Source organism: Vidua chalybeata, chromosome 27, assembly GCF_026979565.1.
Source record: "Vidua chalybeata isolate OUT-0048 chromosome 27, bVidCha1 merged haplotype, whole genome shotgun sequence".
NCBI classification, from domain to species: domain Eukaryota; kingdom Metazoa; phylum Chordata; class Aves; order Passeriformes; family Viduidae; genus Vidua; species Vidua chalybeata.
In genome coordinates this window covers 2635403-2654976 of record NC_071556.1, presented here as the reverse complement: position 1 = coordinate 2654976, position 19574 = coordinate 2635403, and the positions used below count along the sequence as shown (strand labels likewise).

Here is a 19574-nt window from a genome sequence, read left to right as displayed (position 1 = left end):
CTGGCATGAGCTCTCCCTCTAATAGGAGCTGGAACTGAGAAGCAGCAGCAGTTAGTGAATAATGGATCAGATACGGCTGATTTGTAACATTTACAGAGGGAGGGCGTGTCTCCCAGCGACAGAACAAACCGGTTATCAAACGGGAACTGGGAGTTCTGACTCGTCCAAAACACAAACCCTGAGCAGCGTGGAGCACAGAGCCAGAGTTTGGGAACCCCTGGTGCTGCCCAGAGTGCCAGGACTCCCTCCAAATTAGACTCTGGATCAACAAAAACAGGCATTAGTGTCAAGAAATAACCAAGGAAGGAGGGGCTGGGGGTGAGCTGTGGATCAGAACTGGTATAGCTGGTGGCTGGGCTGGAACCCGGCGTGGCCGTGCTGGGGGCAGTGACACGGCTGTGGCCGCTGCCCTGCACGTGGTGGCCGATGGAGAACAGGGAGCCTGGCAGCAGGTTGTGCAAAACACACCTGGGGCTGCCTGAGGTGAGCAGCAGAAGTTCAGGGAAGGATGGAGGGTGAGGAGGCTCAGGGGGCTGAAGGCCACATCTGTCTGGCTGTCTCACATCTGGGCCCTGCTCGCCAGACCCAGGTTGGGAACGCTGACAGCACTTTGTTTTTTTCAAGTTGAAAACTTTGATGCTGAATTAGAACAAAAATATTCTTACAAGGAATTAAAAATAAGTCAAATATTGCATCTGCCTCTGTGACACCCAAAAATCAAACTGCACAAAACCAGAAACTGGACCAAAAAAAGCTAAAATGAGGCAGTGCTGCAGCTGGCCATGAAGACCTGAATTTGCTTCCTTCATCTCCAGGGTCTTTGACCTGCATGTAGCAGAGAGATGCCCTCTGCCATTTTCACCCTGGCCAAAATTTGTATTTGCTCATGGAACAATAGAATTCTCCAGAAGGATCTGACAGTGTTTCCTGTCTCAACAGTAAAAAGCTGAGACTTCTGTCCTTAGCACATGAAGTGACCGGATCTCCATCCTCTGAGCCTTCTCACTGAGAAAAGTCACTTATCGGATTTGGTGTGGACGGAAGGAAGGGTAAGAAAGGAACTCTGTCAATCCATGACGTGAAATATTTTATATTAAGAGATTTGGCCAAGGGTTTTGTGTGACTTTAAACAGGATGAGATAATTTTCCAAGGTCAGCTCTCCTGTGCTCTCATCGTTAGGTTTAGTCACTGAGAAGTCAATCCCGTAAACCTTCGCAGCAACATCCTGCCAGTGATGCAGAGACTTGGCTGTTGTTGGCTTCAACAGCAGCTCTGCTGCATCTTCAAAGGGCAGGAGGCTGCATAACGTGCAAATTGCCTGGTGAGAAATGTGTGAGCAGGAAAGAGTGCCTGGCAAATCAATAAAAACAGAGCAACTCGAGCCATGGGGTAACTCTTCACCCAGGCAGTTGCAACTTGTTATTAAGAGAAGGCCACAGTGAACTGGTGGAGCAGAAAGTGGGAATTCTGACCTCAGCTCAGCCCCAGGCTGCCATGTGGCTTTGGCTCCTGAACTGGTTTTCAAGCAGTTTAGTTCTTAAAACAGAATTGGTACCAATGAACCTTCCTGGTGAGTCAACTGCTCCAAAGCTCCTTTTGGGCGCAAAGTTTGTGTTCCTTGACTATTCCCAGACTGGTTAATCAGTGAGGAATTTTAATTTGTATGGCTAAAGACACACAACCTAAAACCCACTCACTTTCCAGTGTATAGGGAAAAAGATGTGTTGGTTCTCAAGGTGTGAAGCTCTCAGCAAGCTCCATGTGTTGGTAGCTGGGAGCTGAGCTGGGTTCTCTCTCCACAGACATGTGTGGCAGTACAAGGGTGTTGCTGCTGCAGCATTCAAGCTGCTTTACAAAGTCATTGTCCCTACCTGTTTGTGCAAACGTGGCTCCTGCTCCAGGGATGGGCTTCCAAGGGCTTCAGTCCTGGGCAGCATTGATCTGGAGGAGGGATCTGTTGGGAACTTGGTACTCTTAGGTTGGTTTGATGTGGAGGCATCTGTAGGACAGAGCAGTAGACTTTGGACAAGGGATGGAGGGACAGGACCCAGGGAATGGCTCCCACTGCCAGAGGGCAGGGATGGATGGGATATTGGGCAGGAATTGTTCCCTGGCAGGGTGGGCAGGCCCTGGCACAGTGAGCCCAGAGCAGCTGTGGCTGCCCCTGGATCCCTGGCAGTGCCCAAGGCCAGGCTGGACAGGGCTGGGAGCAGCCTGGGACAGTGGGAGGTGTCCCTGCCATGGCAGGGGTGGGATGGGATGGTCTCTAAGGCCCCTTCCAACCCAAACCATTCCGTGATTTTAGTAAGGAATGGATCAAACCAAAACAAATAAGTCTTTGTAGGATCAAACAGATGGATACACTCTATTGCAAGTCTCTCTGTACTTATTTTCTCAGGAGGATTCAGATCTGAACCCCCATGGTCTGTGATTGTCACAGTTCATAGCACTTATCCCCAAGTTATTTTAACTAAACCATAAAACATCTGTAGTGGAGAGAAAGAAATGTGACTGTTGCCAATATTTAATATATCAAACCGGTGATTTTAGAAGCTTCTTGAATCAGGAATAAAAGAAGAGCCTGCATTGCAGCTATTAGGAAAAAAAAAAAAGAGTAAGCAGGTGTTGGCTTAGTTTCTAAGCGCCCACATTGCTCCTGTTGGTTTATCTGATTGCAAACCAAGTGCACTGTAGCGTGATGAATATGTAGCAGTGGATGTATGGGAAAGATGCTGGAAAGGTTGCACCCTGATGTTCTTAATCAGTAATTAGAAACTAAAAATAGTATTTTAAGGAAAGATAATAAATCTGTAGCCTTTAATCCTCATGTGCCAATGTGTAAGCTGATATCATTATTACATGAAAGGCAATGAGAACATAAGTGAGTAAGCAAGAGCAGGTTGCTGTTACAGTCACAGTATAAATTCCACACAGCCCGAGCTGTCCAGGTGATGTTTGGCTCTGTCTGTTTTATGCAAAGTCTACAGTCATAAAGCAGGTTAATTTGCAAGCAGAGAATGCATACTTTTGTTGTTTATTTCCATTCCTTAACTGCCCTTACTTCCTGAAGCAGTCCAGAATGAGTGGGGCTGAGTCTCTCTGCACTTCTCAGCTTGAGGCAGCAGCGTGGATTTGGGAAAAAAGGACAGAAATGGGGGAAATGCTGTCCCACGACTGTGGTTCTGGTGCACCAATGGGCCGAACCAACAGCTCCTGTGCTGTGCAGACACACATCTGCTGTGCTGATGACAGAGAAAGCATCCCCACTTAAGCAGAGCCTTTCATCTCAGCATTTAAGTAGTCTGCAAATGCCAAGATGTAGTTATTGTTGCACAGGTACCATCCCAGCTAATCCTGCTTACACTGGTCGAATCAGGCCGCCAGCCTTACCCTGTCCAACAGGGAAACCTCAAACAATGTCAGGGGCTGAATCACACCAGCAGAGCCACGATTTCACTGACCAGCCCTCCCCTCATTCACACTGTGTCGTGTCCCTGGGACAACTGCAGTGATTCTTTACCTGGAAAAGCAATGCAAAGTATTTTAAATAGGGTAAACTCATAGTGCAATTCAGTGTCCAGACAAAAGGACTGAGGCACAGTGACCTGCTGGTCACCACTGGCCTGCCCAGGAGCTCTTAAAATCAAGCAGAAATGAGAGATCTGTTCTAAGCTAAACATGGTGGGATAAAAATTGTAAAGAATGTCTATTTGCAAAGCATTTTTTAATTAAAAAAGGCTTTATTCCAGCAGTTTATAACTCATTTGTCTCGCAGAAATGGCTGAAAGCAAGAGCCAGATAAAATTACTGGAAGTTGCCAGGAAACGTACTGTCATGGCTTAGCATGAGTGCAGCGCAGAGATGATTAAAAAAGGCACCAAATGGTGAATCCCACTGGAAAAAGAACCAGAAATCTGCAATGGCTCTTTGGGTTCTGTGATACTGAAAGCAGTGGCAGTGGTAGACGTTAGTTATCCTCACCTCAAGCTCTGTCCAGTTCTGTGGCAATTCATCCTTTCCGAGGGGAGGAGAAGGGACATGGGCACAGCCAGGGCAGCAGCCCTGCTCTCAGCCTGGGCTGTCAGCGCTGGGGACAGACAGAGAATCCCAGAATGGTTTGGGTTAGAATGGCCCTTGGAGCCCATCCCAATTCCACCGCTGCCATGGACAGGGACACCTTCCACTGTCCCAGGCTGCTCCCAGCCCTGTCCAGCCTGGCCTTGGGCACTGCCAGGGATCCAGGGGCAGCCACAGCTGCTCTGGGCACCCTGTGCTAGGGCCTGCCCACCCTCCCAGTAAAAATCTTTTCCCTAATCTCTAACCTAACCCTACTCTCCTTCCATGTGAACCCACAGCGAGGTGAGGCTCCTCAACTCCTGCGTTTCACTCGCTGAACGCTACCGAGGCCGCAGCGGCTCCTCGGGCAGCGCCAGCAGGGCTCACAGCCGGCCTGGATGGGTGGCTGGGCGGGCGGAGAGAAGGATGGACGGACAGATGGATGGCTGGACGGATGGGTGGCTGATGAAGGGTGGCTGGGTGCCGCCGCGGCCGCTGCCGCTGCTCCTCCCCCGGCCCGTCCCGTCCCGTGCCCGCGCTCCGCGCCGCCTCTTGCGGCCGCCCCGCTCGGCTCGCAGCTGACGGGGGCAGCCCCTTGTTTACTGGCCGGGGCGCCGCCGCCAGCCCGGCCTGCGCTGGAAGGGGCCGCCGGGCCGGGGCCGACACCGCGGGCAGGGAGGGGCCCGGCGCTATAAAGGGGCTCCGCGGGGGCTCCACCGGCGATGCTCGGCCGGGCCCGGCCCCCGCGCCCGCCCCGCGGGCTCTGATTCGCGCCGGGCGGCGGCGGCCGCGGCAGCGGCGCGGGATGGGACCGAGAGCGGCGGCGGCGGCGGCGGCGCTGGCCGTGGCCGTGGTGCTGGGAGCCTGGTGCGGCCGCGGCCGCGGCGAGAGTGAGTCGGGGCCCGGCCGGGAGGGTTGGGGGCGGCGGCGGCGGCGCGGGCCCGGCCCCGCCGTGCCCTTTGTACCTGCGCGGGGCCCGCGGGCAGCGCGGCCGCGGCCCGGAGCGCTCCCGGGTCACCTTCACCCCCGGCCCGGGGCCGGCGGGGAGGGCCCGGCGGCGGCCGAGATTGGAGCGGGCACAGCCGCGGGGAGGGCAGCGGCTGCCCCGGCGCGTCCCGGCCCGCGGGGCCCCGCGCGGGCGGGCGCTGGGCCGGGGTCAGCGGGGGCCGCGCCCGGGGCAGGCGCGGGGAAGGGCACGGGCCCCTCTCCGGTGCCGCTCCCCGGGTCCTTCCATGGGCACTTCCCCCTTTCCTTCCCGCGTCCCTTCCCCGATTCCTCCCCGGGTCCCCTACCTAGTCCCCTCCCCGGGCCCTGCCAGGGTCTCTTCCTCAGTCCCCTCCCCGGTCCCTTTCTCCGACCGCTCTCCGGCCCCTTCCCTGTGTCCCCTGCCCTGATCCACTCCCCGGTCCCTTCCCCGATTCTTTCCCATGTCCCTTTCCCCGATTCTTTCCCATGTCCCTTTCCCCGATTCTTTCCCGTGTCCCTTTCCCAGGTCCTGTCCCGTGTCCCTTTCCCAGGTCCTGTCCCGGGTCCCTTCCTGGCTGCCCTGCCCGCTCCCTTCCCCAGTCCCTTCTCGGGTCCTTTCCCTGATCCCTTCCTCGGTGTCCTCCCCGGTCCCCTCCCCAGCCCTGTGCCCCCGCCGCTCCTCGGCTCCGGTTTCAGGAGGGTTTAGTGTGGCCAGACGCGGAGGTTTTGTCTTTAACCACTTTTAGGTAGTGTGCCAAATCCACAGGTACTAAGATGGGAGAGAGCTCTGGGGGAAGGCTCTGTGTGTACACAGGGGCTTGTAAAATACTGACAGGGGTATAAGGATGTTGTGTTGGAGTCACAAGCTTGTTAAACCCACGGCTGGCTCGAGGTTTAGCCTTACAAGCTGTTTTGATGGGTTACGTTAAATAAACTTGCTTAGGAAATCCTTTTAATGAGAGGTTCTTTAATTTTGGGCAATTCTTACAAATGTTTTTGACAAAAGGAAAATATTTATTTAAAGACAGCTAACTGGATCTGTGGGTCCTGTCTCCCATAGACAGTCTACCTGTTGGCTTTCCCATCAGAAAAGGCAAGAGCAAGAGAATCAGTTCAAGTACGGACAATACAGTGATGGACATTATTGGGATGTGTATGGGATTCAGGGAATAAAGCAGGATGTTCCTGTAAGACAGCCTCTTTTTCCAGCAATAGGACAAGTCACATATTTCAAAAATAACCCAGTTTCTTCCCTCACACCTTTGGAACCTCACAAGAGGCCGGTGACACTGTGTTACCTTGGGAGGGTCAGTCCCAGCTGCTGTGGGCAAACCTGCCCGCCTCCAGCAGAGATGGAAAAGGCAGTTGACATATAGCACTAATAATAAATAAATACGTGTGCAACTGGAGTCCAGCAGTTCCTAATTTGAAAACACTATTATTACTGCCACGGCGCAGCCTGTGATTTGGTTATTTATTTAAATCATATTTGCTTTTTGGGGTTCAGGCGTGTTTAGGTTCTAAACTCCCTAATCTTTGCTGTGTTACAGCGTGGTAGGAAAATGTACTCTTGAGTTCATGGATGGAGGAACAGGGGCACAAGACAGCAAAGCAAAGCGTGGGCTGGAACATTTCCTTATCATTTTTACTGTGCAAATACTTCATGAAGTATTCTACAGACTGTTTGGGCCATCAGGGTTTTGATGTTTGAACCTGATTTGAAAGGTTTTCAGCTGCTCTGGTGTTTGATTCTGTTTTCTGGGGGCTTGGCTCAGTTTTCTGGGAACGGTGAGGTCACGGAGCACCGCGGTGGGGATGGAAAACAGAAACAAAATCCAGGGGGGGAAATGCACGTACGAGAGCTGCATGAGCAAACAAGTTGTTCCCTGAGCAACGGGTCTGATGGAGGCAGCTTTCTTGGAGATCTGTGCCCTGTGTTCCCACAGCCAGGCTCTCCAGGGACAAAATTCCCCCCATCCATGGTTTTCCTTGTGCCCCTTGTGTAAATTTCTCTCCCTTTTGGTACCTTTAGGCAGCCTTGGGGAAGAGTTGGGGGCAAGCAGCAGGTAGATGGAGGTGGTTCAGTAGAAAAATGGGGTGGATGGTAAAGTTCACATTTACATCCAGATTATGAGTTTCTCCTCCTCAATCCATCCCATTTTCCTAAATATTTTAGGAATACTTCATGTGAGAGCACAATACTCATGTGAGAGCACTCTTCCTCTCTTACATGTAGTTAAAGGTAGTTGCTGAGTTCAGGAATTACTGAGAGGAGAAGAAAGGGTTAAGGAAAGAAGGCCTGACCTGGGCATAAAATGAAGATCCATATATCTTGTTTTGGGAAGAAAGACAGTTTTGTGTATTTTTTTTTTAATGACTGTGTAAACATAATGCAACTTCTTGAAATAAATCTTGCACATGACTCATGCCTGTCAGTTCATTAGCTCTGGTATTTGGGGTGGGATTTACCTCACCTAGTTGTAGGCATCTGCTAATGGAGCAGCTTCCTTTGGGCTCCTTTTCTGGTTAATAGAAAACTGATCAATGCAGTCATGGGTGTTTAGAGTGCTCTTCCTCCCTTTCTGAACTCTTCTAAATTTGGGAGCTGCACATGTGCTCCAGTACCTGCTGCTGATGTGAGAGTTGGGAATGCAGTTGAGAGACCTCTGCCTAAGTCATCCTGTGGGACAAATTTCACTGTGTATTACTGTAGTAACACACTTACAAAAACAGGTTGCTTCTTAGTTGGTATCATATCTGGCTGATACAGATATTTTTGTGCTCGTAAACTCATTAAGAAACTGTTCCCTTGTCCCACCTCAAGCCTGTGTTAATTTTTTATGTTGAGAGACTCGGTCTAGAATGAAATTGTTTATGAGAATAAAAGTAGGAATAAAGGAGAAAAAGTAGTAGGAGAATAAATTGGGAAAAGTGAGTGCAGAAGAGCAGGGCTGTACCAAGCCCAGGCCCCAGCGTGTCCTGTCCCTTTTTTTGGGGAGAGGCAGCACAGTGGCTGTCTCTGAGCAGTGTAAAACCCCAGAGCTTTCTGGAGGTCTCTTTTGGGGTGAGTGCCTTGTGGAATATCAATAATGCTGATATGGGCAAGGTGTAGAACCTGTTCCTGCTGCCTTTGGAGCAGGGAGGATCCTCAGGTGTGTCAGCTCCAGCACGGACGCCGCCGTTACCCCGAGTGATCCTGGGGTGCTGTCACCCCAGCACTGGTTCTCTCTGCCTGGAAATGGGGCAGGACAAGTCCTGTTTGCTGTTTGGGCTTTGAGTCAAATGAGGGGAGCATAAAGACAGCCCAGCCCAGGCTTTAAAGGCCAGACTTGGAGGGGTTTGAGTGGTGAGAGGTATCAGGCACCTGAGATGTTCCCTGAGGGCTGGGGGTTTATAGGGGCTCATTTTGGAGTCCATATCCAGTTCTCTCAGCTCGAGGTATCTGAGGTGCAGAAATGAAGCATGAAAATCCATATTTCACAATTAGATGGTTTTTATGTTTAGTAAACAGTTGCTGCAGTAGGCTAGGAGCTGTCACACAGTCCTTCCCTCTAACCTGTTACCAGGATGTTTTCCTGTCTCAGCAGTTAATCCCAAGAAACACCCAAAAATCCTTTTCCCAGTCTCCTAAAGCCACTTCTAAAAATCAGCTTTATGTAGAATTGCAATGCTTTTGACCCAACCCAAGCAAGTGTAATTTTTTTTTGCAATAGTTTGTTTATTCAGTAGGCAGCAAATACTACCAAAAAAAAAACAACCAACCCAAAAAAAAACCCAAAAACAAACAAAGAAACAAAAAAAAAAACCTGACAGAATTAACCAACAGTTACCTCAAATGGTTTGTGTTCCTTCTGTGCCAGATTACCCTGATGTTGATTGTTAAAGGCCAGAGCTCTGAAGCAGTGAATCATTAAGGTTTAGTATCCACATGATTTACTATAAACAAGGTTTAAGTTCCAGCTATTCCCCTGGTTAGACTCTATCTTGAAAACTTAACCTCTGGCATCAGATCTCGTTTCTTCATTCAGGACTTGAAGGCTGTTACCAAACCAGTTTGTCCAAGAGGCTTTGGCATCTTGGGATTTGTTTGTTTGTTTGTTTTTTAAAGAGCTCGGTTTTCTGGGGGTGCTGGTGGAACACGTGTAGGATGATTTAGTAATTTTTTGAGTGAGTAGCTTGGTAGCAGGGATGGAGCTGTGCTTCTTCTGGCAGCTCAGAGCTGTGCTGTTGTTTCTGCTGAAATTTAGGAATTTATGTGTAGTGGGGGTTTTGCCAGTAGTTTGCACAGGAGCAGCTTTGGGCCTACTACTGGAGAATCAATTTGTGATTTTTTTTATTTCCCTGAAAGCTGATTTATGTGTTTTTTGAAACCAGGTTGTCTGTGTTATAATTGATGGCTCAACTTTGCTCTCCTCCTTCTGGGATCAAACCTGCCTTGCCTTCCTACTGAATGGTTGATTAATTCCCCTGTCCCTGCAGAAGAAATACTATCGAGAGAAGCTGTGGAAAAACACTTATTACTTTGCTTAAAACTGCTTCTTGTTGTCTTGGTAACAATAAATTTATGGGGTGACTTAAGCTGCTACTGCATGAACAGGAGATATGAACTGCTGAAAATTCAAAGGCATGAAAAGATGGAGAAACCTCCAACTAAAAAGCCTATTTTGTTTCAGATGTTCTTAATTCCTTATTATTCTCTTTGATCTTTGAGGTGTTAAAAAGAAAGAGCTTGGATACCATTTATCACTTAAAAACTAAATTGAAGTAGAACCTGAAAAATAATTAAGTGTGATTTTTCTCTAACTGTGGGGAAAAGCAGCTGATGAATGATGGGTGTTGTACTTCCAGCTCTGGTAGATCTGTATTTTTAACTCTTCAAAAGCTTCATTCATTTCTTTTTAGATTCACCTCTAGCTAACCTTTGTTCCTTAACACATCTTTTCAAAATATTTGGAGTTGTTAGCCTTTGGTCACCTTTTCTGCAGCCTCCAGTGGGGAATCTGTGTCAGGACAGGGAGAGCTGGAAGAGAGGGAGGTTTGTACCCTGTGGGGGTGTTCAAATGCTTGAGTTTTTTCTGGAGGTTGGAAGATCTTTGAGCAGCTTTTGGGCTGTTTGGACCAGGAGCAGCATGGCTCATGTTAGTGGTGATCTCCAGAAGCTTGAAAGGTTCAGGAGCAGAGTAATTTATTTGGTTTTGAGTGTTTGAGGAAAGGAGTGAGAGCTGTGAACTCCAGGGCTGCAGTGACCAGGAGTGCCAGGACACAGGGAATGGCTCCCACTGCCAGAGGGCAGGGATGGATGGGATATTGGGAATTAGGAATTGTTCCCTGGGAGGGTGGGGAGGGGCTGGGATGGAATTCCCAGAGCAGCTGTGGCTGCCCCTGGATCCCTGCAGTGCCCAAGGCCAGGTTGGACAAGACTTGGAGCAGCCTGGGATGGTGGAAGATGTCCCTACCGTGGCAGGGGTGGCACTGGAGGGGCTTTGAGGTCCTTCCCAACCCAAACCAGCCTGGGATTCAGATCATCCTCTCACAGTCCTTGCTGGCTGTGGATCTGTTCCTCTGCCAGCCAGGACCTTGAATGTCCTCAGTGCTGGGCACCCAGCCTCGGGCACTGGGCTGCCCACCTGGGGTAGCTCCTCCACACCAAGCTCTGTTCCTGCACAAAAGGAAGATTTCCACAGCCTGGAAATGCAACCACGGCACTCAGAGGGCTTTTCCTGGCCATTACCTGTCTGCAGATCCTCCCAGCCCTGCTCAAGGTGCCCTGGGCAGGGACAGTGTGGGTGCAGGGCTTGTGTCCAGCCCCTGGTGACTCACCTCGTTCTGCCCAAAATGATGAAAGACACAGGCAATTGTGCTCAGGGTATTCATGCATCTCGTGGCCTTCAGCCGCAGCAATAGCCTGGAGCTCTGGCTCTCAGAAGGAATTCCTGGTCTGTATTTCTGGACCTTTCCTTTTCCTTAAGGTCAGCTGTCCATTCCAGCAGGCAGTGCATTATCCTGTGGTGCAGCAGCTGGTGGTGGGTACCACCCCAACACTGCTGTGCACCCCAGAATAATGAGAACCAAGATTAAATAAGAAGCAAGATGTTGCATTTTGAATTTATCTGGTAATTTTAGCTGCCCTGGTGACTTCAGTTGAATTCAGTCTTTCAATTTCTTACGTGTCCCTCAGTTACTTCTCCTTTCACTGTCCTGGCCTGCCACGCACTTGCTTCTTTGGAAATACCAATGTTATTTCTTGCAAATAAATATCCAGAGCGTTTAAGCTGAATCTGTTGCTCTCCCAGGTCTTTTATCCCAGGCTGGGATGTGCAGCAGTACAGTTTGGGGCAGAGAATTGCTGCTGGCTGGTCATCAGGTTCCTTTTCCCACTTTTTCCAAGTACATCCTTAATCCTTGAGGCACCGTGTGCATTGGCTTTTTTCTTCCAGAAAGCAATTTATGAAACGACTTGGATATAGTGCCAAAAAATCCCATTGGGCAATAGCATTGCTTCAAATCCCATATTAGTATTGCCAATTTTTTTTTCTTGCAGTCAGTGGAGCAAATTTTTGAATAATTATTAAGATATTTACATAGAATTTGGTTTTAACCCCTACATCAGTGGTCTGTGTTAAACCATGAGGAGTCAGACAATCCTAACTGTGAAATGTTTGTGTCCACATCAGTTTTATTTAAGGCTGGATGATCCCTTGGAGCTGTGATGTGGTGGTTTTATTGCTGGTGAACTTTACATATAGTGACAAAAGAGGAAAGAGACTGTGTTTTTTGTTCTTAAGTGGGGAGGGAAGACACTGGCCCAGCCGTAGAAAAAAGAGAGAATCCTTTGTGTGGATGGAGTCTTCAAAAAGGAAAAATTCAGGAAGAATCCACTTGGATTTGAACATTAAAGTCTGGCTGATGTTTCTATGAAGTTGATTTCAAAGGGTTGTCACAGGGAGTTTTGTTGTGCTGTAGAGGCGTGGGGCTGCAAATTTCCTTCTTCATTTCTTACCTGTGCTTAGAGTTGAAAAAATATTTCCCTATTCAGACTTCTTCCTTTTGCTGGTGCCTGGATTCCTATTACTCAGTTTACCTTCTAATTTATGCTTCATGTATTTGTTCACTTTGCCAGTTCTTTGGTTACTGGTTCTGTGAAATAAACTGCCCTGATAGTCAAGAGAGGGAGACTTGCACCCTTGAGAAAATAATCACAAAAAAAGCCCCAACACCTCATCTGAAAAGAATGCTAAGGGCAAAAATTACAAATGTAGTAAATTACTCCTGTCAGCAGAGTCTGGGCAGGAGCGTGGGCTGTGCTCCTGTGCATTTCCAGGTTTTTCTGCTCTCTTCCCAAGCACTACCTTCTCTGGCCATTATTCTTTGCTATCTTCCCCTCCCTGCAACCATTCTAAATGACTCCCTCTAATCCCCTGGCATTAATTGCACAATCTGAGACGAGGTAGGTGTGTTGCTGGCAGCTACCTGAAGAAAACAGCCCAGACATCTCTTCCCTTTGTGATGTCCCAGCACTGGTGTTAGCACTGCAGTCGTGATAGAGGCAACAGGCAGGCACTCAAGATGGCAGAAAAAATGATGAAATACTCTTGTTTTGTAACCTTATACCAGGGAATGTTCCCCACAGTGTATTTCTTAACACTTGAAGCCTACCTTGCTGAGAGGGCCACCAGTCCCCAGCGGAGCTCGGTGCGGTAGGACAAAACTGAACTTGTAGAAAACTCCAACAATTAACCTTCTGTTAAATAAATAAATGATCCTTTGCCTCCCAGTTTGCAGGAGCATGGACATCCGCAACAACCTGACCAGGCTGAACATGCTGGAGAACTGCACTGTGATCGAGGGCCACTTGCAGATCCTGCTGATGTTCAAAACCAAGCCCGAAGATTTCCGCGAGCTCAGCTTCCCCAAGCTGACCATGATCACAGACTACCTGCTGCTGTTCCGTGTCTACGGCCTGGAGAGCTTGAAGGGCCTCTTCCCCAACCTCACTGTGATCAGAGGGACTCACCTGTTCTTCAACTACGCCCTGGTGATCTTTGAGATGGTTCACCTGAAAGAAATTGGCCTCTACAACCTGATGAACATCACCCGGGGCGCCGTGCGCATTGAGAAGAACAACGAGCTCTGCTACCTGTCCACCATCGACTGGTCCAGGATTTTGGATTCTGTAGAAGACAATTACATCGTGGCCAACAAGGATGACAAAGAAGAGTGTGGAGATGTGTGCCCAGGCACTGTGAAAGGGAAGAGCAGCTGTCCCCCCACAGTGATAAACGGGATTTTCATCGAGCGCTGCTGGACACACGATCGCTGCCAGAGAGGTGAGTGCACAGTGAGGGGGCTCAGCTGGGGCTTTGCTGTCAAATTTTGACCTGTCAGGACCTTTGAGGCCCTGGCCCAGGGTGCCCAGAGCAGCTGTGGCTGCCCCTGGATCCCTGGCAGTGCCCAAGGCCAGGCTGGACAGGGCTTGGAGTAGCCTGGGATGGTGGAAGGTGTCCCTGCCATGACACTGGATGGGCTTTGGGGTCCCTTCCAACCCAAACCATTCTGGGATTCTTGGAGGCCTGATAGGTGCCTGCTGATTGCTACCTGTAAGCACAGATTCCTAAAAGAAGGGCTGAAAATTGACCTTAGATGAAGAGAAAACCTTTGGGATGTGTTTGAGCAGTTCTTTCACCCGTTTTTATAAGACATCCAGAATTCTGTGTTTGGTTCTTCTGCAGAGTCAGGAACTGCCCAGAGCTCACCATTTTCATGGGCTGTGACTGTCTTGGATAACAGTTGGTACTCTGAGTGTCTTTATTGGGGTTTGGGGAGGGAATCAAAGTCCAGACTGACTGAGAGCTTCAGCAGGTGGAGCACAACAGTGGGGAAAAGTCTCAGTGGAATAAACCCCATTCTGGAAAGGTGCAATTCCACCTTTACCAAAACCTTCCTGCCATAAAAAATGTGTAAGCTCTGTGGATGGGTGAGCAGCATTTGCACAGAGAAGAAGCTGGAAGCCAAGTCAGACCTGAAGGGGAAGGGAGAAGGAGAAGAGAGGACCTGGATGGGGTAGAGGGTGAAGTAACTTCGAGCCCGGGGCTTTGGTTCAGGGCAGAAGCTCACTGCTGTTCAAAAAGCTCACTGCTGTTGCCACCCCAGTCCTCAAATGTATTAGAGTTGCTTTTAATTTCATACAGATTTGTTTTTTTCCAAACTTGGAACTGACCTTAAGCTTAACTTTAATTATATATTGGCTTTGATTTATGTTAAATCTGACTTGACGGGGAGCAAAGTGAATTGAGGTGAGAGTGACACATTTAGGGTTGTCTGCCTTTCTGGAGGTCGTGCATCCAAACGAACCAGTGTGTCCTGAGACGAAATTAGGAAACTTGTGGGCTGGAGAGAAATTCTTGCCAAGCTTTAAAGGGCAGCTCTGAGTGCTAAGTGCCAAATTTGAGGAGGAATTCCTACCAGTATGCACAAACTAATGCAATTAATGTGGTTTCCCCTCTGCTACTCCTCACCCCAAAATTGTCCAGCTTCCTTTTAAAGAAAGTGGTTATTTTTTGTGGCCAGAATAACAGGGTATGAGCAAGAAGATGCAAGTGTGTACGTGTGTTCCTTTTTTAAAATGAAAAATAAGATTGTAAAGCATTTTATTTATAAACTTTCAGGTATGCAGTTACATCAGCACTGAAACCTGGTTTCTTATGCATTTCATGTGCTGTGTTTTCTGCTGTTTCATAAGGGTAAAGGTCTAATTGGCACTTCTTTAGTGCCTGGAACATAATGCCCCAAAATTCCTGTGAATTTTCAGGGGCTGTCTTGCAGCAGACCGTAGTGGATGGTTTTCTCTCCCTTAAAAATCTGCCTATTTCCGTGAAACCTGGAGAAATGTAATATTTTAATGATAATATTTTACCACTGGGACAGAAATCTGAGCTCCCAAGCCTCTGATGCAAGAGTTTGTTGGAGGACACCTGTCCAGTACCTGCCTCAGCTCAGTCTGTGTGACCCAGAAATGGAGATTTTAATCAGAAAATGGTTTCAAAAGGCACTCTACACAGATGCTCTGGTTTTGTGTGTCCCTTGCAGAAGGAACAGTAGGGAAGCCGTGCTCCTGAATATTTGGGCAGTGACTGGAATGCACTTCCCAAAGCTCTTAACAAGCCGGGCTTATCTTTGTTTTGAACGCTGGGATTTGGACTTTAGTTTTTTGGTAGCCACTGTTTTGCACGGGCTGGGATCTGTGTGATCCCATGCCTTGTGACACCTGCCCCTGTGCTTCTGCAGTTGTTTTGACAGCCTGAGAGGTTTTTTAGACCTTTTTTGCCTGTTTGTGAGTAGCCTTTAGACTCTGAGCACACGCCAGTGGTGGAGATTAAGTGACATTTATTTAGCGAACCTGCCGGTGCAATCGCTGCCTCTCTGTTCTCCTGCCAGCCCTAATGTATCCTTAGCATGTGTAATTGTTTTGTCAAGATTATTAAAAGCTTGTGTGAATTGTATTTTGGCTTTCCTTAGCCTGAAGAGCCTCGCAGCAGCTCCCAGTTGTTGCAATTATATTTGCAAGGGTTAGGCCACAGTGTGCACCAGCCAGCCTGCTTCTGAGTTTGTTATCAAAGCCTCAAGAATTGGTCAAAGCTATTAGAACATAAATTGTGCTAAATGAAGAAAGAAGAGGCTGAGAAACCAAATACCAAGACCGCAAAAACTAGATAACAGTAAACTGTAAAACACCTAAACTATAACCAATCATAGACTCCAAAAAATACAAACAAAAACCAAGTGAACAAAACAAAAACACCAATCGAAAAGTGTGTACTTAGTAGTTTATAAAATCTATAAAAGCATGTTTAATATAAACAATGAGCAGCTTCTGCTTGATCATATTAATCAATTGTTCAAAAGTCCTAAATTTCCCACAGTACCCAGTGCCCAGGGTATTAATGTCATGAAATCTTTCCCTCTGCATTTCTGCAGCTTATCTGGGAATCTTCAGCAGCTAATGCTGTGCTCAGGTCTCCTGGCTCTCTGGATTTAAGTGTATTCTCTTTGATTTTTTTCTCTTTATCTTCTAACCAGAATGAAATGCAGCAATTTCGGTATCATTTTCAGAGGGAAGTTTGGTTTTGTGTGGAGTTTTTAACCCAGGTTATTTGTACCCCTGGTTTGTTTAATGAAACTTGATGTAGAATCTCCTGGTTCTTGTTTTTTTTTTTTTTTTTTAATTTTTTTTGCATCTTTGGATGGGAAGTTATTGCTGTCTAAACTGCTGCCCTGGGACTGGGAAAAACCCTTCAAGGATATGTAAATATTGATTGTTTTGATTTTACAGAGTGGGTGTCAATTGACAGAGACAAGTCCCAAGCTGACCGGCTTTTCCAGCTTGCTAAGCTTGGAGTCTCGCTGGAAAATATTAGGAGATGGGCAAGAAATTTGGGAGAGCAGCTGTGGGAAGGCTGGAAAATGAACTCCTGGGGACAGCCAGGTGGGGATTGGTCTCTTCTCCCAGGGGCAAGATAAGAGGAAATGGCTTCAAGTTGCCCCAAGGGAGGTTTAGATGGGAGATTGGGGAAAACTTCTTGATGGAAAAGGCTGGGAGCACTGGGAGCACTGGAGTCCCCATCCCTGGAGGTGCTCAAAGGCACTTGGGGACAGGGGTTAGGGATGAGCACGGGGGTGGTGCTGAGGGCTGGACTTGGTCTTCAAGGTCTTTTCCAGCCTTGAGGACTCTGGGATTCTCTGAAAAGTCTTGTGCGTGTGGGAAATGGCGAAGTTGGGGCTGGAGTGGGGTGCTGGTGTCCCCCATCTCTTCCACACCATTCCCTGCCCTTCCCCTGCCAGCTCTCTGTGGTTGCTCCACGTTATCCCTCCTTTATTTAATTATTCCTTTATTTAATCAGCGCAAATATCCCACTTGAGTCCAAAACTAACTTTTCAGTTATAGCATGGAATTATCTCCAAGGCACACGTCCAAGCCTCTGAATCATCCCCGTAGCTACAATTCCAGCCTGGAATTTTTTTTTTTTTTCAGTTGGTGATAACAGTGTTCAGGACAACAAAGTAAAGGATTTTCTTACAGACATTGGAGCAAAGGTTGGGGATGAAACCAGTGAGGAGGAACTGAAATCATTTGTGGACAGCTGCACCCTTGGAAAAAGCAGTGGCAGTATTGAGGACTCAGTGTCTGAGTGCCAGGATGTGTAGGTGGATGCACCATGGATTGAGATCTGTTGGGATGTGCTTCCTCAGAATTTTCTTTTTTTTTTTTTTTTTTTTTTCTCCTAAATCACTCATGTTGGTGTGAAAACCAAGTCAGTTCAGTTAAGGCCAACTCGTGTTATATTTTGGGTAGGCAGGGAGGGAAATGTGTAGTCTGTTTGGAATTTGGGTCTAGCCTGATGCTGTTTATGGCAGCCAAGTGCTGTTCCTGTTCTGGGGGTTTTGTACCTCTTCACTGACATTTTTAACAGGGTTTTTTTTCACATACACAGTTATTTTATTGCCATCAAAATGTACTTCTTGGTCCTGCACTGCAGAGAGCGTCTTGCTGAAGAATGCAGACAACAAAAATGCTGGAAATGCCACGTCCTAGACCTCGGTCTGGATCTGCCAAGCATGATTTTCATATTTCACATTTTTTCCATGTCTTTTTTTTTTTTTTTTTTCCTATATGTCTGTCACTCCTCTTGCGGAAGGAACAATTCCCTCTGAAATAGGATTTCCTGCCAATTCTCCCTGCAGTCAGGCTGCTCTGTCCATACAGAACTGATGGGTTTGACAGTCTAATTAAAAAGGCTGGTTCAGCCTTTTATTGCATGTCGGGTCATGTGGAAATGGAGTAAGGCAATGGGAAGGAAAAGTGGAATGGCCAAATAAAAGTTACCAACAAAATTATCTGCAATATCAGTCCCTTGGTGAACACTGAAGGGCCACATTCCTGAAATATAAAGATATCTGAAACAGTTTTTACAGGGCCAAGTAGTGATAGGAAAAGGGAGAATGGTTTTAAACTAAAAGAGGAAATATTTAGGCCAGATGTTAGGGAGAAATTCTCTACTCAGAGGGTGGTGGGGCCCTGCCCAGAGCAGCTGTGGCTGCCCCTGGATCCCTGGCAGTGCCCAAGGCCAGGCTGGACAGGGCTTGGAGCACCTGGGACAGTGGGAAATGTCCCTGCCATGGCAGGGCTGGCACTGGATGGGCTTTAAGGTCCTTTCCAACCAAACCATCCTGAGATTAATTCTGTAATTCTGTGAACTATAGGCTTCATTCATTAGAAGGTAAGATAGAATTCAAATTCTCTTGTTCATCCTGAATGAAACCTTTGTAGGAATCTGTTACCTGCTTCATCTTGGGGCTTCTTGCTGCCAGGAAATTTGAGTTATTATGAGTGTGGGCCATTTCAGGTCTGTCAGTAGGCTCCTTTTTTTCCCATGTATTGTCTCTTTTTTTCATGATAGAAACAAAAGTTGTTTCTCCATTAGTGCAATTTAGAATTTGTGGCAAAATACTGACTTTGTGGAAAGTAGATTAAACAGTTTGTGTCCATTGAAGAGGACTTAAAGCAGCCTATGGAAAGGATGACAGTGTGGAATAATTGACATGCAAAGAGCTGCTAAAGAAAGGTTCTGTGTGAAAATAATAATGCTTTTCCTGGTTTTGTGTGGGATTTTTGGGGTTGTCCTGTGCAGAGCCAGGAGCTGGATTTTTGATGATCTTTGTGGGTCCCTTCCAAATCAGGATATTCTGTGATTTATTTATTTTTTTTTTTCTATCACGTTGGGAAACAGGTCTAGAGACAAAGGGATACAACAGGATCTCTCTTTAATTTCCCTGTGATTTATCTGGGGAAAATTCTGGGACAGATAAGGGACAGGTAAGGAACTGAGGAGTTGCTTTGTTCCCAAGTACAAGCAGCACAACAAAGCTCTGAGAAAAGCATTGCTCAGCCTGAAATGTCTTTCAACTGCTGTGAAACAGCACTGAGCACTCTCAGCAAGGCCAGTGCCAGCAGAAATTCTGCAACTCTGAACTTCTTCAAGGCAGGTTTGAATAACAAAGTTCAGAGGTGTGTGTGGGAAACACTTTGTGGTGTTTACTTAGGTAGAAATATTACTTAGCAACAGCTTCCTGTAATTTTTACGTGCTGGGAATTTCTGTAACCATGAGCTTGGTTTTATTACCTTTGTATGGGAAAGGGGTCTCGAAGCACTGAGCAGACTCAGCCAACCCCAAGGGCAAAGATATTTTTAAAGCTTCAAACACAAAGGAAATTTTTCCAGTTGCTACTACATGAAGTGGAAGTGCTCCTTTTATTTGGAGATCTGATAAAGGCTGCCTTTTTTTTTTCTTTTCCCTTGCTCTGACAAATGCCAGATGGGAACTGACACCGGATAATCTCACTGGGGTGTCTGTGCTGACCCTGCCAAGCTTCAGTTTTATTGAGGGCCCATAGCTGGGGCAGTGGTGACACTTTGCCAACGCTGAGACATCCTAAACTAATTCACTTGAGCTTATTAAGAGTAGTTAAGAGATTTATGGTGCTTGGGGGTTGTGA

General features: G+C 47.6%; 1 protein-coding gene and 1 long non-coding RNA gene across 4 annotated transcripts in view; one reads left to right on the top strand and one right to left on the bottom strand.

The window, feature by feature from the left end:
• Positions 1-1074: 1074 nt before the first annotated feature.
• Positions 1075-5148, bottom strand: LOC128800522 (uncharacterized). Of its 3 annotated transcripts, none has more exons than XR_008435000.1 (4): positions 5023-5148; positions 3983-4088; positions 1873-2000; positions 1075-1319 (listed from the first exon to the last, which is right to left on the bottom strand). It is a non-coding gene; the product is annotated as an uncharacterized LOC128800522 (long non-coding RNA). The 3 variants fall into 3 exon arrangements; XR_008435001.1 differs by lacking the exon at positions 5023-5148 and adding an exon at positions 4355-4444; XR_008435002.1 differs by lacking the exons at positions 1075-1319; positions 1873-2000 and adding an exon at positions 3655-3895.
• INSR (insulin receptor) overlaps positions 4463-19574 on the top strand; it is a 58344-nt gene continuing 43232 nt past the window's right edge. The window contains 3 exon segments of the mRNA XM_053965762.1: positions 4463-4528; positions 4530-4947; positions 12799-13350. Of these exon segments, the coding sequence (XP_053821737.1) occupies positions 4484-4528; positions 4530-4947; positions 12799-13350 (1015 nt within the window). The 5' untranslated portion in view covers positions 4463-4483.